Source organism: Triturus cristatus, chromosome 4_2, assembly GCF_964204655.1.
Source record: "Triturus cristatus chromosome 4_2, aTriCri1.1, whole genome shotgun sequence".
In the NCBI taxonomy this organism is placed as follows: Eukaryota; Metazoa; Chordata; class Amphibia; order Caudata; family Salamandridae; genus Triturus; species Triturus cristatus.
Window position 1 is genome coordinate 370,314,787 of NC_140586.1, and position 26,262 is coordinate 370,341,048.

Below are 26,262 nucleotides of genomic sequence, written 5' to 3' on the forward strand. Positions count from 1 at the left end.
TCGATGCATCAATGACGTTGCCCTACTTCGGAAACAACCATTTGCCTTGAACAGCAATGCATCCCCTCCTTTGCTGAATGCATCATTCCTAAGCTTCAACGCATACAAGATACTGTCATTCGGGTCTGCATGACTCCTGGATATTGCCATGCTCCATCGTAGTTGGACTGAACTTTTGGATTTGCCCCAGTCCAGCACGACCTGATAGCTCCAGTTGGAGCTATTGATTTCTAAGCACTGCATTTTGATTTAATCCTGCAAAATTCATAACTTAACATTTGCATGTTGGATTTGTATTATGTTGGTTTTCTTTATTCAGATAAATATTGGCTATTTTTCTAAACTGGTGTGGAGTACTATTGTGGTGTTTTTACTGTGTTACTATTTGTGTGTGTGTGCACAATACTTTACACATTGCCTCTTTATTTTAGCCTCACTGCTCTGTGCCAAACCACCTGAGGGTGAGCACAGGTCAATTTATCAGGGCATATTCACAAGCGAATGGCGAAGCATGGCATTAAGCAAACAGTGCGAACGTCACGCTCTGCCATTCTGAAATGAAGGGATGTTCACAAGAATGCGGCGCACCCCTACATTTCCCCTAGTGCTGGCACTAAAACTAGCTGCCTCACGCCCATGCAGGCACCCTTGCACTATTGTGCAATGGTGTCTGCGTTGGGGGGAATGATTGCTTATGTGCAGAAAGGTGCCCCTTCCTGCACGCAAACAAAACAGAATGGCATAACAAAAGATTACTAAATCTACATGTTGCACACAAACCCTGTGCAATCACATTGTGCTAACCCACTATATTGACTAAAAATGGTGTGAGAAACTGGAAATTCAGGCATAAGTGAGTCATGTGATGACCACACAGCACAACACCCTGCTAGTGGCTCCGCCCAACCAGACACACAAATAGCTCTGAGCACACCTAGGGACATGAGGGGGGCACACTTCTTGTTGCCACTGACAGATCTGGATGGAACAGGAGTGGACAACACAGACACAGACTGCAACATGACATTCCACAATGGCCTTGAGCCCATGCCACACACCATGTTGTACTTTGGGGACCAAAGACTGGTGCACATTGTTGTCAGATGTCTAGGCCTCCCAAATCTGAGTGCATGCAATGGACGCATTGATGAAGGCACACTCAGATAGGGCACACTGCCGTTCCCTCCCATAGGATTCCCCAGACTACCCCAATGCAGACGGATAACTAAAAATTACCTTTGTACAGGTAGGGCAAATGCGTAACACCCGCACCCATCTCAGCAGCCACTTACATGCCACTGTATCAGACTACCAACATCACATAGGCCAGCGCTAGCACATGCCCTGTACACATGCAGCCACTCCCAGCCAAAGTCACCCTTCCACGAATGCTCAACCTTGGCTTGCTACTGATGCTCCTTCAAATGTGCATCCAGCTCAGGCTGTGTCACCGCCAAGATGCGGCCCATTAGTGGTGTCATGCTGCGCCATGCCAAACGCCCAGTGCGAGGAAGCAGCCCAAAGGTCATCTCCGCCACGTTATTTGCCAGTCAGCTAATGTCGTCCCACCTCTTGTGGCAGTGGGTGCGTCATTGGTTTGAGACACCTAGAGCCCGCACCTTGGCCGCAATAGCCCTCCACACAGCCTTATGCTGGTGTACCTTGAGCTGCAGGCATGGGAGACAAGAGGGGGAAATGATCAGTGACACAGTGTTATGTACCTACATTTCTTAGTACAGTAGCAAGATAAAAACCCGTCACAAATCCAAAGATATGTCTAACAGAGAGAAGAATACATCTCACATGGTACATCTGCATGGGAAAAGCTGATGTAAATGCATACAGGTGTGAGGGGTATCACAGTCCCTGCACATCTCACACACATGCAGGATTCCAGCACTGAAACCCCTATGTAGCCTGCCCACATCTCCAGTCCATTTTTTAGGTTGAGCAACACATACATCACATATCAACCTGTGTTTGGGGGTAGACCCACTGTGTCCAAGACTGCACAGCCCTCAATGTCCCTGCCCTGTGAATAGATAACTGTGTCATGGATGTCACATTGAGGGATATGACCTCATAAATCCAAAATCCTGATCACAAGGCCGGTGTGTGCAATCTACAGTGCTGAGATGGCTCATAGCTGGAGTGCAATGAGAATAGACTGATGCAATACTCTGTAAGTGAAGTGATGTGTCCTTGTTTTCTTGTGTGGGGACTGTGCAGGCCAGCTGGGCTCACACTGTAATGGACAACAGGGGCACACACAGCCATTCAGCCAAGCAATCACTGTCCTGACTCCTGCATGAACAACTTTCTGAATCACTGTATGGCTGACAACACCACACAGGTCACTCAAACATACATGTGCAGCAGGGAAACCTGTGGCATCGGGTACACACTCCTTCCTCCTGGAGACAGCATGTTAGGCAGTGCATGACAAAACCACACACTCACAGGCACATACTGCATCAGTCCAACTGCATGTGTGCCCCCCTGACCTCACCACCACTGTTGAGTACTTACCACGACATTCGGGGCACCATATAGCCTTGGGTACTGTGTGAGCACCTCGTCCACCAGGACCTCCAGCTCCTCGCTTGTGAAGGGACTAGCACAGATCTTCTCTGTCCTTGCCATCACTGTGGACATGAGACAGCAGTGGCGGAATTGGGTGGTGAGGGGTCTCTGGCAGCAGTCCCTGGAGGCAGCAGCAGGTGGGTGGTCTCTGGCAGCAGTCCCTGGAGACAGCAGCAGGTGAGGGGTCTCTGGCAGCAGTCCCTGGAGGCAGCAGCAGGTGGGAGGTCTCTGGCAGCAGTCCCTGGAGGCAGCAGCAGGTGAGGGGTCTCCAACAGCAGTCCCTGGAGGCAGCAGCAGGTGAGGTGTCTCTGGCAGCAGGCTCTGTGATTTGGGTGGCGGGGCATGCCAACCGCCATTTGGTCATGTCTCCATGGCTACCACTACCGCACATGTGTATATGGGGAGTGCTGGTGACACACTGCTGGGGACAGGCGGTAGCTACCATGATTTGGGTGCCATACAATGGCAATGGCCATCTGGCAAACATCAACAGTGCACAGTGGCCACATGGTAAATGGCACATCATTGTGCAAACAATGCCAATGTTCCATTCACTCCACTGGTGACTACACATGCCATGTTTGTGTATGTGATTTCGTAGATTGGCATGTACTCCCTCACATGTCACTTGTGATATTGATGGTCCTGTACACAGGATAGTTTTGTTATGGACTCTACAATGTGTACACATGTCAATGTGTTGAGGAGCTGTGACAATCACAGAAATGTTTATCTCAATTAATGATGTTCTTTTTTGCATGTCCTCTCATGTCTGATCATGCACACAATTGTTATTTCTGCTCAGACTGTGGTCAGTGTGTTGTTGATGTGTGCCAGTTTCAAATGACGCATGAAGGTGTGTCAGGTACAGCAGCTAGGTATGAGACAGTGGTGTTGATTTGTTACACATATGCTGGATGCTATACTCCCAGGCGTGCCCATGGTAATTGTGGCCATATCCCTATGTGCATTCACCTTGACCGAGGTGGTGTTTGAGGGACTTATTTTGTGTAAGTTTACAAGTGTGCTATTTGTGTAGCTGAAGGTGACCCTACATGTAGACTGGTCTGTAACTCAATTTTGATGACAGTCATTGTTGGCATTGTGTCATTCAGAACGTGAGATTTTGTGCCAATCTCATGATGTATTGCATTGACATGTGTCCATTTTCATCTTAACTAGGAGGAGACCGAATCTGCTTCGTCACTTGACAGTGCTGGAAGACATGGAGGATGAGGCAATGATCTGGAAATGCCGTCTGGATAGAGCCACCCTAAAGACCCTTTGTGATATGTTGGAGCCCCGCCTGCAGCCCCGCAGAACATATCCAACAGCTTTCACACCAATGCCACTGGATCATTCCAGCACACGATGTTCATCACGGTGCTGCATGATGTACTGTTCACCATGATGATCTACAAGGACAGATATATCCATTTCGCCAGGGGGTCTGAATTGGCAGCTGTGAAGGGATATTTCTGTCCCCTCTGACACATCCCGCATGTTGTTGGTGCCATTGATTGCACCCATGTTGGGCTTGTACCACCACAGACACGTGAGCACATCTACAGGAATCGGAAACATTACCACTCCATAAATGTACAAGTGGTGTGCCTGGCTGATACGATCATCTCCCACGTGTGTGCCAAATTCCCAAGCTCAGACCATGACTCATACATCCTGTGGAACAGCATTGTACCCCAGCTGATGGCTAATCTGCTTCCCAAGCATGCATGAATTGTGGGTGAGTATGCCTAGTCATATGGCGTGCTGGGTGTGTGACCTGCTGCCCTCTGCCTCCGCGACATAGCAATGTTTATTTGTGTTTGTCACACCTAGGTGACTCTGCATATCCCAACCGTCCCTGGTTGCTGAGCCCACTGCGGAATCCCAGGACCCCGGCTAATGTCCGCTACAATGATGCCCATGGGAGAACACGTTGTGTGGTGGAGCGTACTTTTGGTCTGCTGAAGTCACTTTTCCGCTACCTGGACAAGACTGGAGGTGCACTGATGTACTCGCCCGGGAAGGTGTGTCAGATTGTAGTGGCCTTCTGCATGCTCAACAACCGAGCCATTCGCAAGGAGATTCCCCTGATTCTGGATGATGATGAGAACCCAAGACTCCCGCCTGCAAACCAACCCGTGTCCAGTGATGAGAACAGTGGAGAGGAGGAGGGTGTTGACCTGCGTCAACAGCTCATCACTCGCTACTTCACTTGAAGGTGGGTGACAGTGTACAACGTACCCATTGTCTGATAATGTTGCAGTTGTTGTGAAGGTGTATGTGACATTAGTGACAGCAGCCGGTTGCAGACTCAGTGGTGGCTGACAATGTTTCTGGGACAGTTAATTTAGGGACATCAACAGGATGTGCATGTTGACACTTGTTGCCCATTGTGATGTGTGCATGTGGAATTCTCTTGTTGTGAAGTGTTGTCTGATGTCTGTGATGCTACACCCAGACTAGTGAATGTTGTTCTGTTATGTTTTCCTAGGTGCCTTCAACCTCTCCTTGCCTACATACACTCCAGTCTCCTGGTACTTTGCAATCATGGTGAAGACTGTATATCCTGGAATAAAGCCGGAGCAGACACAACAACTTGTGTGTAAGGATTTTTTATTTACAATGGTGACATGTGAGGGAGGGTGAACATTTACATTGAAGTGATTAGTGGAGCAGTGAGTTGACAGTTGTGGTAAATGAGATAGTCGAGTAGTCCCAACATTGATGTGGTGACCCAGTCCAACAAACAGATGCCATTCACAAGGCAGTGTGGGGAAGGACAGTCAATGAAGTCAATGCAGTGGTGAAGAGGGTTGCCATCATGGCTGGCTCCGTGACTGGCATTTGCCAGGTGCTTTGCCTCCTGTTACTCCCAGGGTTTTCTTCGGACGGCCCCTTCTTCGCTTGGCAGGGGGGGCCCCTGCTGTAGGTCCAGTGGGGTCTGAGGACTCACCCCTCTCTGTGGCCACAGGGGAGGATGGTGAACTGTCATCCTCCAGACCACCAGAGGGGGGTGGAGGTGTTGGTTGTGGCGCAGGCCTGTCCCACAGTACCGCCACTTGCTGGCCCAAGAGGTCCACAATTTGTCCCATGCGGGGGTCGATGGACCTCATCAGCAGGATGAGCTTGCTGAACAGTTCGTCCGACTGGCCCATTCGTCCCTGGGCCTGTTCACATGCCCCAAGGACTCTGGTGATGTGGTCCAGGGATTGAGTCCCAGCCTCTTGATGTCTGTGGGTGAACCTGCCCCTCCCACCTTCCGTACTGCACGGACCTGTTGCCTCACCACTGTAGGCACCCACATCCTCTCCCTGCTCTCCTCAGTCGGTGGTGTGGAGTGGTCATCCTCTGGGACAGGGAAGGTGTTGCTGGCAGCACTGGTGGTGGTTGTGGCGGTGGTGGTGGTGGTTGTGGCGGTGGACGCACAGGCCGTAACAGCAGGGCTCTGCAGTGACATTGTTGGTGCAGCAGATGTGGTGGTGGGGACGATGGGGTCCTGGGACCTGTTGCTCCCTGGCACACCATATGGGCCGGCTTTGAGCTCATCGTCCAGAGAATCCCGGAAGTCAACATTTGAGAGTCCATGTACCGGGGGGGGACTGGCTGTGCAGGTTGCTGGTGTTGTCCTCTGCAGTGAGTTCTTGGTCACCTGTGGGTCAGATGGGAGATGGCCATTGCAGTGCACACTGAAAGCTTTGTGTTAGCTGTATGTCATTCACTGTTTGTACACCACACAGTTGACTGATCATCATATTTTGTTGTATGTGCACTACTGTGCCTTCTGACATGGTGCTGTGGTACATGCATTACATGCCCATGGTATGAGTTGTCAATACATACCATGTGCTACGTGCATGATTTCTGAGTACAGGGATGTGTTGCCATCTAGGGACTAGCGCAGGGAAAAATATCTGTTAGATCTGGCCTAGAACAGGCCATTGTCATCTCCTGCATACCTTTGCCATGTCATGTGCATATCTGGATTCGTACCACAAACCATGCTTTCTAGTTTCACATTTGGTCCTTGCTGTTCTGGCCCCATGGCACTTACACATGGAATTCAGTGCTGTGCATGATTGTTCCCAGACTTTATCCCACATGTGCATTGGCGTGTCACACTTTGGTTGCTGTGACAGTCTCATTGGCATAGCTGTGTGCACACTGTGAGTGGCAATAGGATCTGTGTGTATGTGTGTGCAATGAGGGGGCTGGTGTTGTCATGTGTCACTGTGTTTTTTGCAGACACTGGCTGTGTGCACATACTGGCTACTTACCTGTTCAGTTTTCCCATTTGGCTTTGACTTGACACATCTGTGTGTGTGTGTGTGTGTGTGTGGTGGGGGCTTGCATCCTGCTCAGGGGCGTGACTAGCAAGCAGGATATGTCTACCTACCTGTTATTTTGTTTGTTGTGATACAATGGCGAACACATGCATCTGGGTGGGAGGGGAGGCTCCATCGTGATGGTCTGGGAGACGAGTTGGCCTGGGGTGTGTTGTTGTTCAGGCCTGCCACCCCCAAACACCCTCCCAGGGAAGATGGCTACCCACCTGTAAGTTTTCATTGGTGTACTGCATTGGCTTCCAACTGCTTCTGGGTGGGGGAGTGTTCTATCCTGCCCAGGTGTGGGACAGGGGGCATGGTGTTGAAGGACTGGGTTATTCTAAGACCCAGCGGTGCCAGGGGACAACACCTGAAACCTTCGTGGGTTACCTGTTCTGGCGTACAAAACACAGAGACACGGGACACTTCCAGCGACGTCAAAGATCGGCATTTATTTACTGCAGGGATACAGAAATCGCAAGAAGTACACAACGTGTAGGTTCTGGGAGACTGCTTCGAATTGCAAAAGTGGATCGCTCCTTTTATACACATTTTTGCCATTGCACAACATGGCAAACAAAGGTTACAACTCAGTTCCCATAATAAACTTCAAAAGGGTCGCATTCATGTTTCAGGAGGCCGGAACATAATTACAGCAGCATTGCCGGTTCCCAACTGTAAAAGCATATTATCCCCACAGTTAAACACATTCCATTCTGACTGTAAACACATTAGGAGAAGGGACAGAAACAGATGCAAAGAAAGAACAAGGATGCACAACAGATTGGAAAAGAGTGTTGGGAGTAATAACGGAAACTTGATTACAGGATCAAAGACCTCGTGCCCAATGCATGCACGACTGAAACAATAGACCAGCACGGCAAGATGAGCCTTGAGCGGGGCCATCTGCCTTTGCCGTGTCATTTCCCCTATCATAAAAGTCACCCTCAAAGAAACACGTGTCCTTAGTGTAAGCTTGGGAATCCCAGGGTCACAGAGCGGACAAGGTCCGTTCGCTGGCTACTTGAGGGCAAGAGACAAAATGGATGCCGCATCTAAAATGGAACCCGAGGGTTCGGATGGACAAACCCAAAAATGAGACGAACCATACGTGGTTGCGTAGCGAAACCGCGTACACCCACTAAACTCGTCATTTGCGGTTCGTAGATACCAAACTCGTCCATATTCGAACACACCCAAAAAGTGTTGTTCCGATTCGCACGGAACCTCAGTGTGAGTAGTGGTACAAGCCTCTCACCCACAAACACCCTCCCAGGGAAGATGGCTACATACCTGTAAGTTTTCATTGGTGTATTGCAATGGCTCCCAACTGCTTCTGGGTGGGGGGGTGCTCACTCCTGCTCATGTGTTGGACAGGGGGCAGGTGGGAGTAGTGTTACAGGTCTTCCACACCCAAACACCCTCCCAGAGAAGATGGCTACCTACCTGTAAGTTTGTTTGGTGTACTGCAATGGCTTCCAACTGCTTCTGGGTGGGGAAGTGCTCCCTCCTGCTCAGGTTTGAGACAGGGGGCATGGTGGAAGTAGTGGTAGAGGCGTCCCACTCAGAAAGACCCTGCCAGGGAAGATGGCTACCTACCTGTAATTTTGATGTGGGTTATGTAATGGCTGACACATGCTTCTGGGTGGGGTGGGGGAGGGCTCCATCTTGCTGATGCAGTGGGACAAGGGGGCCTGGTGAGAGTTGTAGTGCTCTCTGCCTGTACACATGCCCCCATGGTAATCTCGCTAGCTACGTTTGGGATGTATGGGATAGAGTGGATGTTGGATCTGTGAGACATGTTTTTGTGAGTGTGGTGCAGATGAATAAAATGTGTCCGAGGTGGTGTAGCTTTGTAGTTGTGCAAGACAGTACATAGCAGTGTGGTGGGAGTCATTTGTTTGTACCACTCCCCTGGGTACTCCTGTGAGACTCTCTGGATGCAGTATGGCAAGCACCTTCTCCTCCCATGGTGTGTATGGTTTTGGTGGAATGGGAGCGCCACCGCCAGCCCTCTGAGCCAGCTCACGGTTCTTGCTCCTCCTCTCTTTGACAACCCTCTTCAAGTCATGCTACCGCTTCATGATTTCCTTTTTTGATCGTGGGGTGGTCCCTACTGCATTGACCTTCTCGACTAGCCTTGCCCACATTTGTGTTCTTGTGACTAATGGTGTCTGTTGGACCAGGCTACCAAACAGTTGTGGTTCCACTCTGACTATCTCATTTACCATAACTGTGAACTCACTCTCTGTGAATTTTGGCATTTTATGTGTTGCCATGGTGTGTGGTGTGCAAGTGGTTGTGGGTGCAGGGGTGTGAGTGGTGGTTGTGGTTGTGATGTGTATGGTGTGTGATGTGCAGGGGGTTAGTTGTGCAGGTGTGGAAGTGGTGGTGGTGCTGTGTGTGGTGTGGCTAGTGATGTTGTGTTCTTTGCCTCTCCTTTAAGCTGGGGTATATGTCCCTTCACTCCTGGAGTATTGCAAAGGATTGTGGTCCCTGGAAGGGGCTGGTTTTATACTCAGCTATGTGAGTGTGTCCAAATGGGGTATTGCTGTCAGGTGTGTTGTGTTTGTTGTCCTGGGAATTCTATTTTCCTTTTTGCCATGTGGTTGTGTCATTGGGGTGTGTTTTGTGTTTTTGGGGGGCATGGCTAGTTTGCTGTGTACACTTTTTGGACTTATTGTGGGTTTTTTCATTCGTCCGCCATATTTTTCACGGATCATCCACAGTGGTGGCTATAATGCAGCTCTTCCGCCGGCTCTCCCATTCATCACTGTTTGCGACTGCGGCAGTAGGAAACAGAGGAACGTACCGCGGGACCATCGGGGATATCCTAATTTCCTGTGCGGTGTCTCTGCTATACTTGCGACGGGTTGGTGTTTTTCCGCCATGAATCCGACCGAGCGGACGGATTTTGATCATCTCCACCCACTACAGGTGGGTTTTCTTGGCCCCGTTCCACTGCGGTCGGTGGTTTTTGGCAGTTGATCCTAATTTTACTGCCGTTTTTTCCACGGTGCCGGCGGGCGGTTGTTTTCCGTATCCATGGCGGTCGGGGTGGTTTTCCGACCGCCATCCTAATAGACAACTATGTGTTCTGGCTCTGGTAATGTAGCCCGGTCTAATATACGACTACTAGCTTCTTGTGGCTTGTTCATAGTGTCCGATGGCGCTGTATTAAAATCATGCCAGAGGTAGTTCACCCATGCTTCTTCTGTCAAATGTGAGTTAAAACAGGGTGCTCTTGAACTCTGGAGACTATTCACTGTGCGCCAAAACCTTGCACTGTTGTTTGTTTTTGCATCATACAATAGTTTGGCCCATAGGTCGTCCTCCACCTCCCTTTTTATGTGCCAGGTGAGTTTCTTTTTCGAGATTTTTAGGTTTCTTAATTTCTCTTAGATGGCCTCGTCGGGGCCCGTTTGATGTAGCCGCTGCAGTGATCTGTTTATATCTCTCTTGAGGAGCCTTAGGCTGGATTTTTGCTCAGTTGTCAAATCATTACCTTGCGCACTGTAAGATTCAGGGATTGGCCTCCTTTGTGATTGTCCTTCACTTGCTACAAGGGTATTTTCTCTTTTTGAGTGGGCTTCCCCGTGGTTGTTGATGAAGGTTTCCCAGCGGCTTAAGATACCAATGTTCATCGGTTTGCCCGCCTCCCAATGTTTTTTTGCCTAAGCCTCGAAGCCTTCCCGGCTGTGGGTATTGCAATTAATTCTTTTGTGTTTGACTGTGAGAGTCACGCTCGGGTTCCCAAATCTTAGGTTTGGCATTACACCTTGTACATTTAGCATTGTTTTTTGAGCTAAGTGGTCGCTAGCATCCATTGTTCCTATTTGGAAGTCAATGATTTTACTGAGCAGCGGAAATGATGAAAATGTATAGTCTATTGTAGTACCAACTGGTGCGTTATAAAAAGTTGTTGCCGGCGGACAGTCCTTTGGGAAACTGCCATTTAGTGCCACGAGGTTCAGGTGTTCAAGATATTTTAAAAAGTCCATTGCTTGCCTAGATTGATTATCCCATTTACTTCCTTCCTGGTGTGGGATTCTTCATGCCAAAAACTGCTCTTCCAATAAGGGGTCCCAAAACAGGGCCCCAAGAGATGCATGTTGAAATCCCCGGTTATGATGATATTCGGGGTTACCTCCTCTGATAGTATCCTTGTTAGTTCTGAAACCAAGAGTTTCATACCTGCTTTTTTCTCCCGAGGAAGGATGTATATGTTTAATAGTATTAATTTGTTATTAGGTTTATTGCCTCCTAGGTCCAATTCAATTGCATTTATACCGTTGTTTGTTGACTGTTTTAGTGGCCAATTTATTTATTGCATTTATGCTCCTTATTGAAATGTAGATCGTTTTTCCGCCTTTTAAATGCCCAAATTTGGCATTTCTGACCACCGGTGGGTGGTATGCTTTAAAGCCCTGTAGTTGATGCGGTTGGTCCAGCCAGGTCTCATGGAGAGCTATAAGATCACATTTTTGGAAATACAGTAATATTTGTGTATCATTTACTTTGTTTCCTAGGCCATTTATATTCCAGGAACATAGGGGCATATTATCAAGACAGGCGATAAAATTATCGCTGCTTTAACGGCAGAAAACTTCCACTAAAACGGCGATAATGGGCTTGATAATATGCTCTAAGGAATTCCAATTGAAGCCCATGTTAGATGTCTTTCACATCTAACATGGGCTTCAATTGGAATTCCATAGAGCATATTATCATGCCTATTATTGCCGTTTTAGCGGCAGTTTTCTGCCGCTAAAGTGGCGATAATTTTATCGCCTGTCTTGATAATATGCCCCATAGTTTTAGATGGTGCTTTAAAGAGGCGTTTTGTTGCAAGCTTTGTCAGGTTTTCTTGTTGCGTGTATTAATTGTCCTTGCTATCCAAGTCCAGTCATTTGGACCTGTGTTTCCATGTGCTTGCCTGGGGTTCCAGGCTTTGATTTATGTCTGCAGGATGGAGGTACTTCGGGCCCCTTTGAGGAATGATGGGGCTTTTCCTGCTGTTTGCTTATTTGGAGGCCTACCGCCTTCCTGCTCTTCTTGTTTTTGAGACAGAGGCTCTAGGTATCCAATTTTTTTATAGAGTTTTAGTCGGATCCCTCAGGTGTTAAATTGACTTTCCTCCTTCAAGATTCTCTGAGCTATATCCTGCTTAGCCCAGGTTGTCTTGGTTACCTCCTGATCAGACAGATGTTTAAAGTCTTTGAACTCAACATATTCTAATTTTTCTTGTGCTTATGTCTGTCAGATTACTGATGAATGATAATAGTCGTAGTATGTTGCCTCGATTGAGAATGTCTCCCCGGCCTCTTGATGTATACTCTGGGATGAGCAGAATGGTGCTATTGTTGGGACCCTCCCTGTTACTATTCCTTGCCTTATTTTCTGCAGCGGGCAGTTGTTCCCGGATCAGAGAAACTCTCTCTGTTCTGGTTGGCAATGCTTCGGCCTGCGGTGCCTTTGAGCAGCCTCTGGTGCTGCGGGCAGGGCTGTTTTCAGTCCCCTTTGTTGGGCTGGTGTAGTTGTCTGCCTTGGAGTTGCTCTCGATGTTTCCTCTGAGCCTATTGCCTCAGTCGCAATTTTGACCCTTCTGGGTAGAGGGAGTTTCCATGGTCGATGATGTTGATGGTACCCGAGTTGCCTTGTGTGTTTCTTCTCCCCCTTTTAGAGTACCTGTTCCTGCTTTGAAGTATTCCCTTATATTGGTGTTCTTTTTTCTCCCTTTCCGCCTCTGTTTCCGGCATTGTTTATTTTCTTGCTGTGTTTTTTCCAGAATTCCTTTACCCACAGGCCGCTGCTGCAGGACATTATCAAGCTTCAAGTCACTGCTTCTATCATGCTGTTTTTCGCTAGACAGCTTCCAATCTCTTTATATGGCTACAGCAAAGCTCTTTTCGTTGGTGTGGACGGATAGATTCCTGCTATTCCCTGAGAGATTTTGGTCCAGGGATCCTTTGTTGTCAGAGTCCTTGTTAGAGGTGTTTTAATTCTGACTCTGCTGCTTCCTTGCCCCAGTGCTGCTTGAGGTTGAGCCTGACCTGTCTTTTCCTTCAGTGATGTAATGTTCATCTGTTGTGGCATGGATCATTTTATTTATAGAATCAAGTTGCTTACTGCTACTCCCATGTGATTTTTTATCTGTTATCCCTTTGACATTGCTAGGTATATTGCTTGTTTCCCCCTGTGGTGCTGGGATTTAACACTATAGAGTCTTCATCTTGGCCGAGATGGTGTCCGTTGCTTGCATTACTACTTTTTCAGGTCGATCAAAAGGTCCCCCAGTAATGATGGAATAGTTGTGAGTTTGTCCACAACTGTATGGCAAGTACAGCTTGGCTGAATTATTTTTGTTTCCGCTTGGACCCTCGTGATCATGCTGCTCATGTCTGATAGCTTGTTGTCAATGTTCGATATGTGTATTGCCAGAAAGATTAGGAGGGATAGTTGGACATCCATTTTATCTGAATTATACTGCATGGCTTTTATTGAGAGTGTTAAAGTATTTAGTATGGAGTACCAGAGATTTTCTGCTTCCGTTGATGTCACCTCTGCCGTCCTATTTTGCTCAGGCTTGCTGCTGTCCTCCTGGGATATGACCGGGGTGTATGATGCTACCATCCTTTCCCAATCTTTTGTAGTGAGGTATGATGTATTTTCCGGTTTAATAGTATTGGTTAATTCGTTCTCGGCCATCTCTATTTTTACAATTTCCGCCGGTTCTTTCTCTGTCCCCTCTGGGCCACAGTCCGTTTGGTCATGCTGATTTGCTGCCTGGGGTTCTATAGTACTTGTGACCAGGCCACTATTAATGGTTACAGATCCTTCTCCCTTCCAGTCTGAGTCATTTTTTTCCGTAATGTGGTACTGTATTTGGGCTTGTGGGTCAGAGATGTTCTGCAAGCTGGGTGAATTGGTTGTTTCTTGATTAGTGGTCAGGTGACTGTTTGGTTTCACTGCTGTCTTGGTTGCAGCAGCTGTTGTTGACTCTATTTGGAGTACAGGGGCTTAGTTACCAGAGGCAGGGCTAGTATTGGAATCAGGTTGGACAGGATTGTGATCTTTGATACAAGCGGGAGATCCCACTTGATGCAAGGGGTTACTCCTTTGGAACCAGTATTGTGGCAGGCAGACTAGTGGGTTAATTTCCTGCTTGCATAAGTATGTTTATGATGTCCTGTGCCTGTTCCGCAGCCTTGTCCTGCCCCTACACTGCTGCTCCTAACGACTCGCTCCTCCTCTTTCCCTTTAATTTCACTGTCAGAGCCTCCTGTGCTTACTAATTGTGTGGTCAAAGATGCCGCTTCTGTTTTTATTATCACCTCGGGATGCAGGAGAGTGAGGAGACCCCTAAGTTCTCTGATGGAAGAGCTCAAAACTGGCCCTGCATCCTTCATAAATGAGAATTTTGTGTACATCTTTGGTTGATAGCCCTTAATTACCACTCTGCTTGGGGTGGTGGAGTCTATCTCTACCAACGCTTGGTGGTCCAATGTGTCGCGGGCTCCTGTCTGCTCCTTTTCGTGTTCTTTTTTCGGGTCGCTTGGCTTATTACACTTTCTATTTCATTTCCTTCTGGCCAGCGCTGTAGTGGTTAGTTGCCTTTCTCTCCCGACCTCATGATGCAGCTGTGAGCTGCGGGGTGTTGTGCGATTGGCTGAGCATTTGGTCAACTATTTAGACTATTTCAACTTGTTTTTTACCCATAGCGAGGTTGAAAGTGTGAGGGGTGAGCGGACGCAGGGACAGGGCTGTTGGGGCAATGGGGGGGCCCGAGTGGGAAACTCATCAGGCCAGCCTGCAAGCTGCACCCAGACGAAGCTGGAATGCTTCTGCGGGGGCCCGGGCTCACTCTCTGCGGTACGGGCGCTACGTCCCCTGCACTCGGTGTACCCTCAGTTATCAGCTGGCTGCTTAGTTTGCCTTGTTAATTTGGTGTTTCCCTGCGGCCAGCGGTGGTTCCTGGGATCCACGGCGAAGGACTGGAGCTATTCCTGGAGCTGTGCTTGATGATTTGATAGTCCCTTCCCCCTCTCCACAGCTTACCTTGCCTGGATTCCCTAGGGTTCCCTCACCAGTGGTTAGTTAGCATTGTTTTGGCTTACTTGGTGTTTGTTCCAGCCTGGAGCGGCATATAATTGAAACAGCCGTAGTGTGCCACAGTGCGCCGCTATGCGCCGCAATGCGATGACCAGAGAGGTGGCTTCCAATGCATAGGAGAGTGAGGGCTCGAGGGCCTCGAAGGTCAAAGACTATCTCTAGATAACCTTGTACCACACCCAGCGGCCGTCTTCTGTCGGTGGTCGCAGCTGTGCACCGCACTCACCGGCAGGGAACCAGGGTGCCAGGAGAAGGGCATCTTCCAGGGTGGTTTCTGGAGTGGTCCACGCAGTTTTTCTACCTGGGCATCCCTCAGGGGTTCTCAAGGGCCTCTTCAAGTTCCAGGAAATGCTGGTTTTGATGGACCACAGGTCAGGACCCCGCCTGCTGCTCCGCTCCTCGCCGCTTGGTCACCAAAGACTTCTTGAAAATCAGGCCTCACGATGGAGCAAGTTTCTTACTCTCTAACTATAACACCATTATTCATTTTAATGGCATCTGACACATATTCTCCCTGAAACCAACCTCAATTGTATACAAGTTATGCTGAAAAGAAATCTCGACCCTTATCCCAAAAGAACATGCTCTTTCATCTCCAAAGAGGACATATTGGACCTCCTTTAAGACCTTGACTCCAATACCCCCTTTTCAAGCAGTAAGCTGTCAATTAGAGAAACCTTTATGAATCACAGGAGGGAAGTTCAGCTTGACTTCGAGAGCAGGAAACCAACTGTCAAGTTTTATCTAACACTTACTACCACAGCGTGCTGCCAAGATTATTTACCTTAAATTCCCAATCTCATGCACCGTTTTTTTCTAGCTAGATATAGATTGGGAATTGTCCACCATTTAGTTGACTTTCTTAACATGAAAAACTGTCCTTCATACACGATTCCTTGCCCACATGATGGACAGAGTAAGCAAAGCACTGTGCACTCTATGTTGTTCTGTGGCTTTTATTCTGGTTTAGAAGTTATTATTTAAAACCACATTTGCTTGCGGGCGGCAATGAATTGCATCTTGCTGCAGTAAAATACTTGTCCGAGCTAAGCGATGCCAGGGTTTGTCTTAATGTGGCACTTTTTTATTATAAACACGTTTAATACACAGAAAAGTATTGTTGTACCTACATAGTGTCGACCCCATGATTTTAAGAAAAACTGTACTGTTTTAAAAAAAAAAAAATACTTTATGTGTTTTTAGACGTGATTAACTTTGGCTCCATCCTGTAAATCTAGCGCTATCTGTTTTGTCTTTTACTATCTGATATTATTCATGTGTAATGCAATCAGTTCTCATTTATGCACACTTTTATGGTTGTTTTATACATACTGAATAAAGCTCTTTGACTTGACTTGCATTTGAAAGTGTTATCTGACTTAAATTACCCCTGCAAGAAAGAATCATTTTCCCTAGTCAGAGTAGGCAAATTCAATACCAAGATTGGACATGGATTGGATCCATTGTTGGACCTTTGTGGACCAGGGATTTAGAGCAGGGTTGCTTGATGTCAAGGAGGACAATAACAGATTAGGGAGTTTTTTATAGGTTTTATAAGATCACACATTTGGAATGTTTCTATGAGATCTCTACTACTAGCTTCTTAAGTGCTACCATAGTTCCCTGTAACGTTTAAATTAATCCTGATGGGTTGCGGCTTCTTAAAACATGTGGTGAAATAGGTTAAATTATTCATACAGCTGTAATTCTCCACCCAGGTTGAATTCACATTATTTCCCAACATGCACTTTACAACGTTTGAGACTTATCATTACACGAATATATTCATAAAGAACAAGCTTTGCTTGTTTTGAAAAATCTCTGTCCAACCATACAAAGGCTGAATGCACGATCACTTACTTTCTGCAAGATACATTTTTTAACTAGGATTTTGGCATAAAATAGGCTAAAGCACTTAGGGCCTCATTTACAAGGCCCCTATGCCCCCAAAACGTCGCTTTTAATGACGTTCCGGCAGTGCACATTGCAATGCTATATCTACAAGGCCATGTAAAGCCAACCTGCCTGGCTTCTCATGGCCTTGTAGATATGGTGTGAGGCAACGCAGCACAATTTGCTGTGTTGCCTCACACTGCAATGGGGAGGCGTGCCATGGGTGCAGTGGGTGTTCCCACGTGACACCCATGGCATTTGACACATTCCGAGATTTACAACGTCCTGTAAACCAGGAAATGCGTCAAAAGCCTACACCTCCCCAGGGGAGGCTTAGTGGAGGTGCAACGTGGAGAAATATCTTTAGTTCTCCTTGTTGTTTCCTCTTTCTACATGTGCTGCATGCAGCAGCACACATAGGAGTAAATCGCCTCCATTGATTGTTTTTGTGCAGGAAGATGTCCTTCCTTGCACAAAAACAATCAGTCTCACAATGCTGACACGCTTGCATCATGATGCAAGGGGCCTGCATTGGTGCATGTCAGCCAATTGAGCACCAGCGCAGGGAAAGAGGAGAGGAATGTGCGGTATCTGTCCTTTTCTTTTGCTGCAGGGCATTGCAGAAGGAAGGCTTGCAGCACTGCCCTATGGCAGAATATTGTCAATGAGGCCCTGAATTTCAAACACTCCACTCATTGTTGCATTTACTCAAATTACGCTTTCAACATGGATGTGAGCCAATGTATACATGACTAGTTTCTCATAATTTTGTGTATAAAAATAATTCTTTTAAATACCTAAACATTCTGGTAGCGCAGACCAAGCTCCATCTAAGCAGGTGACTTTGCTGTTTCCAAGTATCTTATGGTAACGTTGACATTTATATTCCACTCTAGTTCCTGAAGGATAGGAGGGTTGTGGGATGCCCACAATATCTCCATTGAGAAGAAGTGGTAAAGGACCACACTTGCTGCCTTCTTCTGAAATGAGACAAATAAATTACATATCATAAAAATGTCACTCAAAATATGTAATCAGCGATGAAAGTGGAAATTAAACAAACTTTTGTATTTGTGGTCAAATAAAAGCTCCTTAACTTTAGCGATGTTTGAACATGTAGAAGCATCAAAGCATCACTTGGCTTTAGCGTCGACTATCTCTCTGGAAGGCTGGTTCATGGAAAACGGTGCACTTAACCAGAATTTCGACAATCAAAGAGCAAACACAAACATAAGGGCATATTTATGAGAGGCTTGCGCTGTTCTTGCGTCACTTTTAGTTACACAATGGCGTTTCCAAGTTGAAAGGTCTTCTGAAATACAATTGCTATTGCGCACAAACCTGCCTCAATATTTTGGTTAACTTGTGCAATGCATATTTAATGCTTAAAATACCGCAGGAGTGGTAAACTTTGTTAAAGTAATGTGGTCTGGCTTTGTCAGCACGTTCCAAACTATATTCGGAGTGATTCTGTCCTTTATACACTCTTTGTTTTCCAGCGTATTTGGAGGCATACTGCTTGTGTTATTCCTGATTGTTGGGATTTTGGTCCTATTTTTATCCTATTTTTGTTGCTCTGCAATGGATGTTTCACTTTGAGGCCAAATGGTGCTGGAAGTACCACATGAACGCATGATACAGTACTTATGACTGGCTTTACTTCAGGAACTGAATAACAATCAGTCCTTGTCCTTTCGACCTATATGGTTACACTGTGTACAGCTAACTTTCATCTTGCAAAGGATTATAGCCTGCTCTATACCAGATTGGCTGGGGGTTGAGTTGTCCCAAGAGATCTGGCAGAGGGTACTCCGACTATGCTCTCGGTAGAAGTAATTATATAAATTTAATCATATAATCATATAATGACACAACAATGTTATAAGGATTGAATTGTTTATCTTTTTCACCATTCTTGTAATGCCAGTTGCAATCTATGTTTCCTCCTGCTAATAATTGCAGCACATGCTCTTTACAAAAGAATACAATAATTTCAATAAATGTTTGAAAATCCAATTTGTATCTTTCATGTGACTGCCTAGGGCATGCCAGAGTAACAACGAAAGGGTAGATTTGTTTCCATGATTTCCTTGGGGAAATAGAGTGGTCATATCCTGATGTTGCAGATACCATCTGGTACCCTGGCATGGTTAGGGGTTCAGATGGGGAACTGCGAGCTATCTAGGAATTAGGCCAACGTATTCTGATGGTATGTGTGGAGTCAGTCCCCATATTCTGATGATTATGTTGTCTTAATACAGAGTCCTACTTACTTTGTAGGAACCGCATGACAGCCCAGGAGAACCTAAACTATAAGCACTAGAACAAAACGGATTAGGTTCAATCGGCACACAATCATGAGAAGGACAAGGACTGTGAAAACCAAGAATAGGAAGCCCAAAGCCATAAGGACCAGGTCAGAGAGGACCAGGAGGATCAGACCTGAGACTCAGGAAACCAAAAACCAAAGCCGCAAGGATAAGCTCTAAGAGGACAATGGTACCAGGGACAAAGAGACCAGTGTGATCATAAAAGAAGATCTCAGATAGATAAAAGTCTGGACCAGGATGACCATATCCATAAGGAACAGGATGTAGAGCTAGGCACTGAATTTTCATGCCCAGGACAACAGCTATGTCCAGAGGGTGCAATACCAGAAGGACATAGGGACAAGGAATAGGACCAACGGGATCAGGAGAACCCAATCCAGGAGGACAATGACTAAGAGGGCCAGCCTTAGGAAGACTAGAACGCGAGGAGTCAGATTGAATAAGGGGATGGGCAGGATCAGAACTGGGTCCCAAAACACAGAAAAGATGAGGCGAGGATGCTTACAATGAGTCTAACTGCTGACAATCGCTCAGGGTAGCATTCCAGCCCATCGTTCTTCAGCCCACCATGCCATCACAGATTGTAACCAACAATTTTCAAATCAGTCTGCTCCAGTAGAAACAGTCCAGCAGAAATGCCAAGCGAGGTCATTGGTTGACGTAGTGCCAGGGACAGTAAGAACAGAAGAAACCACTACTAGGGTGACAGGGACTGTGGGAACTACAGCTAGGAAGACCATAGCAACTTACAAAAAGAGGACTTGGACCAGGACCATGCGGAGGACCAAAACCAGAAGACATAGATGGATGAGGAGGAAAAAGAAGAAAACTGGCAGAAGGTGTAAACCTTTGCGATTCTAGGGCACATGTATGAGTATTGTGGTGTTCTCCAGGAGAAGAAGAGGCAGGAACACCAGATGAAGGTAGGTAAGTAGATTTATTCACCTCATCCACCAACAGCCAGGTTCAACTGTCTCTCACTAGAATCTTAATAATAGTCGCATCATATCATTCTAGAGCAGAATGTCATATAAAGTTCCAGCTTCTAGTTCTATGTTACATACAAGTGGAGGACAGAGATCAAACAATATCACAAGTATATATGGGGATATTACTTTTCTAAACACTACTTAATCATCTAATAGAGACTCCCACTGTTTCCACCAATTTCAAGCACTAATGGGAAGTTTGGGGTCAAAAATCAAAGCATGCTAAGCAGATAGAAAGTCAGGACTGTCACACATGCTTGGTGCCACCTGGAAAGACACAAGGGTCAACACTAATGAGAGATTTGAAGAATGACAAAAGTGTTCTAAAAAACAGAGGATGCTCTCAGATGCTGGCACAGTGGTCTTAATGTGGATACGGGGCAGATGGCTGAAACTTGGTGTTGGACCCGGCCTCGTAGAATGGCCCTACGTGCCCCCGCACCACCGAAACCTGGTACCTGCAGCCCAAGCACACGGCCCAGCCGACCCTCCCCACCAGGACACACGCACCGACCCGGACATCCCCGTCCATGGCCTCTCTCCTTTCGGCCACCCCGGGCCCGAGTGCCCACTTCATGCGCCAAGATGGCCGCCCCGCCCCAGCGCGACCCGGGCCTAGAGGCGCCACTCCGGCTGGAGGACATCACGCTTCCAGGGGATGAGAGAGGGAGGAGCAGTTTCTATCGCACCTCTGAACTCCCCTGGGACGATGGGTTTCGATCGGCCCTCCGGCCTCCCTGGGGCTGGCTCCGTGCCTGCTGGGTGTCTGGGACTCCTCCCGACCCGGCCCTGAAAGGATCAAAAGACAATAGCAGGAAATCCCGACAAGCGACCCCCAGGTGACAAGACCCCTGCCTGCACAGACTCCGGACATCAAAGAGGGGTCGACCTATAACAAGGGGTGCTCTGGGTCTGTCCGGCAGATTCGACGCTGGAACAACGAGAGCCTGCCGACGTGGTCGCGGCTCCTGGAACTTGGACCCTCCTGAGCCCTGCTGAGTGACTCGCGGCTCCCTGAAGATCGTAAGACCTCCAAACTTGTACCTGAGCCTGCTGAGTGACTCGCGGCTCCCTGAAGATCGTAAGACCTCCGAACTTGTACCTGAGCCTGCTGAGTGACTCGCGGCTCCTTGAAGATCGTAAGACCTCTGACCTTGTGCCAGAGCCTGCTGAGTGACTCGCGGCTCCTTGAAGATCGTAAAACCTCCGACCTTGTGCCAGAGCCTGCTGAGTGACTCGCGGCTCCTTGAAACTCGTAAGACCTCCGAACCTGCACCTGAGCCTGCTGAGTGACTCGCGGCTCCCACAGACTCTCACGGTCCCGCCGGACCCCGACTACAACAACGTATCCCCCAGCTCGAGGATTGTGAGCTGTGCGCCGGATACGTCCCTGCCTTGAACCTTTACCAGAGACTGTCCCGCTACCCCCTACCCCTTCCAAGACTCATTGAGCCCGTGCTCACCTTGTACATATTTGCAGTGATAACCTACTTGATAAAGATTGATTTCTAAGAATACCCGGTGTGGTCACTCTGTGTCGTGTGGTGCCAGAAGTACGATCCTAGATACGAGATTCCTCCCCCTGGGGAATCTCCCGCCAGTGCCCGGCTACGATACTTCGAGGGTGGGTCTCAGGGTAGTCAGGACCCCTTCCAGGCTCCTCTGAGGTCACCGTCTAACATTGGTGGCAAGCGACGGGATTCGGGCCCATCACCTAGAGATCGTACCGTGAACAACGGAAGCGCTACCGACAAAGATGGCAGAAGGAAGCACCGTGAGCCCCGCAGAAACCAACGCCAACAGGGTGTTCCAGGTGGAGCATCTAGAAGAATATACACACAAAGAGCTAAAGCAATTTTGCAAAGAACTTAAAATCGCTACCACTGGTCTCAACACTAAAGAAGATTTGCAGAAAGCACTGAAAACTTGGGTGGAGACCGGGGCCTCACGCCCGGAAGGCACGGGGGAGCGCCCCGACGAAGCCGAACCCCCCCAGAGTGAAAGCAGCAGCAATCAGGTGCGAGGCATCGTACCAGACGGGTGCCTATCCACGGAAGAGCTCGCGGACAGAGAGAGAAGTCGCAATCATGAACTCGAGTTAGCCAAACTCAAAATCGAGGGCGAAATAAAGTTAGCGGAAAAAAAGCTAGCAGTAGAGCAAATGCGTGTACAAGGCGAACTAGAAGAAAAGAAGCTCCAACGGGAGCACGAAGGAAGGAAGCTCCAACTGGAGCACGAACGCAGCTTGAAGGAACTCGAGCTCAAGGCCAGAAACGAGGAAGGGAGGCCCCCGGGAAACCGAGAGACGGCCTCCCCAGCGGAACAGAAGGTCCACATCCCCAAGGATGTGGTCAAAGAATATTATAAAAACGATGACATTCAGCAATGGTTCCGGGCCTACGAGGTCGCCATGACCTCCCATCGGATCCCGCAGAAGGACTGGGGGGCGGGGTTGTGGGGGCGGTTCCTGAGCGAAGGAAGGGACACCCTGCTCGACCTACCCCTCTCCCTGCAGACCTCCTACAGCCACATGAAAGAGGCTCTACTCACAAGATACGGCCTCACCCCAGAAATGTACCGTCAGCGATTCCGGGACTGCAGGAAGATCCCGGGCACCACCTGGGTGGAGTATGTAAACTTTTTCAGTCGGGCCTTCGATGGGTGGATCAAAGGCAGCAAAGTCACCACCCTTGCCGAACTCACTGACCTCATGTTGTGGGAACACCTGGCTGCGAACTGCTTCATAGAACTACGGCAGCATCTGCTTAACAGCAAGCTCACAGATCCCCGGAAGCTGGCTGTGGAGGCCGACCGCTGGACCAACACCCGGGTCTCCCGGGGCATGGTAGGAGAGTACCCCCGAGCCAGTCAGGGACCGCCCCGCCAGAGAGGGGGAGGGAACCAGGGAGGGCCGAGAGAGTCCCAGCCTAGCCCCCCGAAGACACAACCTCCACCTTTCCCGGCGCCCCCCCCACCAGTGACAGGGCCCCCTGGGAGACGGGGACACCGGGTGACCGTCACATGTTTCCGTTGCCAGAAACCCGGGCACTACGCCAATGACCCAGAGTGCCCCATGGCCACCCAAGTCTCCCCTACCACCCCTGCGAGACAGATAGCCAACGTAGCCCTGGGGGAGGAGGTTGAGGAAGCCGAGGAGTGGGAACCCGCAGCGATGGCCCTAGTATCCCTGGGAGATAGGGAGATGATCCCTGGTAGCCTCCTACCCTCCAACACACAGAAATACGGGCAGCTCGTCAAGATCAATGGCCACTAAGTAGAGGCCCTGCGGGACACCGGGGCCAGTATCACCGGTGTCCTCAGGCACCTAGTCCCCGAGGAGCAAATCCTCCCCAACGTCTTTTGCCCCGTAATATCCGCAGACAATAGAGAAAGTATGTGTCAGGTAGCCCTGGTGCCGTTTGAGTGGGGAGGGGTGATAGGGAAACTCAAGGTGGCCGTAAGAACCTCCCAGCCAGTCGACTGCCTCTTAGGGAACGACCTGGAGAGTTCTCCCTGGAAGCACGTCGAGCGCAAGGCCCACCTAGGAATGATGGGACTCCCCGAGTGGGTGTGCGCCACCACCCGATCTATGTCAGCCCGACTCACTCCCCGGAGAGAAGTCGAAAGCACCCCGATCGAAGAGACCAGAACAGTCCCCGCCGAGGGTCCTCCCATCCCCCCATCAGAAGGGTCCGTCGTCCGCGACGAACCCGCACCATCCGACCCCGCCCCGGTCCCCGAGTTGGGAGATCTACCCGAGTTGGCCCAGTGGCGCCACGAGGGCGGGCCCACCCGGGAAGAATTTTGCCGGGAGCAAGCCACTTGTCCTTCCCTGGTCGGGCTGCGGCGCCAGGCCGAGGGCCAAGCCGCAGGTGACCAGACCGGGACGCACCGAATCTATTGGGAAAATAACATCTTGTACAGTGAGCAGAAGTCGGTGGAGCTGGGATCCGGACGGGTATTGGTGGTACCCCTCCGCTTCCGAGACTTCCTCCTGGGCTTAGCCCACGACGTCCCCCTCGCCGGCCACCTGGGTCAGGACAAGACCTACAGCCGTCTCGTGACCCATTTTTACTGGCCTAGAATGAGAGCAGCGGTAGAAGCCCACTGCAAGTCCTGCCCCACGTGCCAGGCTAGTGGGAAGAGTGGGGGGAAGTGCAAGGCTCCCCTCCAACCCTTCCCGGTCGTCAGTACCCCTTTTGAACGAGTCGGAATCGACGTCGTGGGACCACTGGACCCCCCCACCTCCCAAGGTCACCGTTTCATCTTGGTCCTAGTGGACCATGCCACCCGCTATCCGGAGGCTATTCCCCTACGCACCATTACGGCCCCCGTGGTGGGCCGGGCCCTGATGGGGATCTTTTCCAGGGTGGGTTTTCCCCGCGAGGTCGTGAGCGATTGCGGAACTAATTTTATCTCAAAATATATGACGTCCCTGTGGCAACAATGTGGGGTGTCCTATAAGTTCACCACCCCGTACCAGCCCCAAGGGAACGGCCTAGTAGAAAGGTTTAATAGGACTTTGAAAGGGATGATCGCGGGCCTAGAAGAGCCCCTCCGGCGTAAGTGGGACGTCCTGCTCCCCTGCCTCTTGTTCGCTTACCGGGAGGTCCCCAGAAGTCCTTAGGGTTCAGCCCATTTGAATTACTCTATGGACACCCCGTCCGAGGTCCCCTCAGTTTGGTTAAGGAAGGGTGGGAGGCAGCACCCCAGACCACCCCCCGAGATGTGTTCCAATACGTCCTGGCCCTCCGGAACCAGACCAGGAAGTTCCGAGAACTGGCCGAGGCCAACCTGGAGGCAAGTCAAGAAGAGATGAAGCGCTGGTACGACCAGAATGCCACTCTGGTCGAGTTCCAGCCGGGCCAGCAGGTGTGGGTCATGGCCCCCGTGAAGCCTGGCGCCCTCCAGGACCGATGGACTGGGCCCTACAAAGTGGTTGAGAGGAAGAGTCAAGTCACATACTTGGTGGACGTCCAGTCGCCTCGGGATCCCCTCCGGGTCCTGCACGTGAACCGCCTCAAGCCTCACTTCGTGCGGACAGAACTGAGCCTCCTGCTGGCCACCGATGACGGGGCCGAAGATGAGTCGGATCCCCTCCCGGACCTCCTGTGTGTCAAGGAGCAGGATGGCTCCGTGGAAGGAGTGAACCTCTCCCCAGCCCTCACTGCCCAGCAACAAGCGGACTGCCGCCAGCTCCTAAGACAATTTTCCGACCTCTTCTCCCTGACCCCCCGGGTCACCAACTGGTGTGTTCACGACGTGGACACCGGGGACAGCCCGCCGGTGAGACACCGAGCCTACCGGGTTCCTGACCGGGTCCGGTCCTGCATTCAAGCGGAAGTCTCGAAGATGTTGACCCTGGGGGTGATCGAGCCCTCTGACAGTCCCTGGGCCAGCCCCGTGGTCCTGGTCCCGAAGGCAGCGGCTCCTGGTGTCGCCCCCGAGCTCCGATTCTGCGTGGACTACCGGGGGCTCAATGACGTTACCCGAGCCGATGCCCACCCCATTCCACGAGCCGACGAACTCATTGACCGACTAGGGGCAGCCCGGTTCCTCAGCACCTTCGACCTCACCTGCGGATACTGGCAGATTGCGCTCACCGAAGGGGCCAAGGAGCGGTCCGCTTTCTCCACCCCCGATGGGCACTACCGCTTCCGCGTAATGCCCTTCGGGATGAAAAATGCCCCGGCCACTTTCCAGCGACTGGTGAATAGGGTCCTGGCCGGGCTGGAGCAGTTCAGCGCGGCATATCTGGACGACATCGCTGTTTTCAGTTCAGAATGGAGTGAGCACCTCCAGCACCTCCGGAGGGTGCTAACCGCCCTGCGCCAGGCAGGCCTCACAGTAAAAGCCAGCAAGTGCCAGATCGGGCAAGGATCCGTAATCTACCTGGGGCACCAGGTCGGGAGCGGCCAGGTCGCCCCTCTACAGCCAAAGATCGACGCCATCCTGGCCTGGGAACCACCCATCACCCAAACGGAGGTCCGAGCCTTTCTGGGACTCACTGGCTACTACCGAAGATTC

At 49.7% G+C, this 26,262-nt stretch overlaps 1 protein-coding gene across 3 annotated transcripts in view; it reads right to left on the minus strand.

The window, feature by feature from the left end:
* Positions 1-26,262, minus strand: part of LOC146833908 (coagulation factor XIII B chain-like) — an 897,095-nt gene that overhangs the window by 597,103 nt on the left and 273,730 nt on the right. For all 3 annotated transcript variants that reach the window (XM_085601815.1, XM_085601816.1, XM_085601817.1), the window contains exon 2: positions 17,714-17,896. In XM_085601815.1, the coding sequence (XP_085457941.1) occupies positions 17,714-17,896 (183 nt within the window). The remainder of the gene's footprint in view (positions 1-17,713; positions 17,897-26,262) is intronic.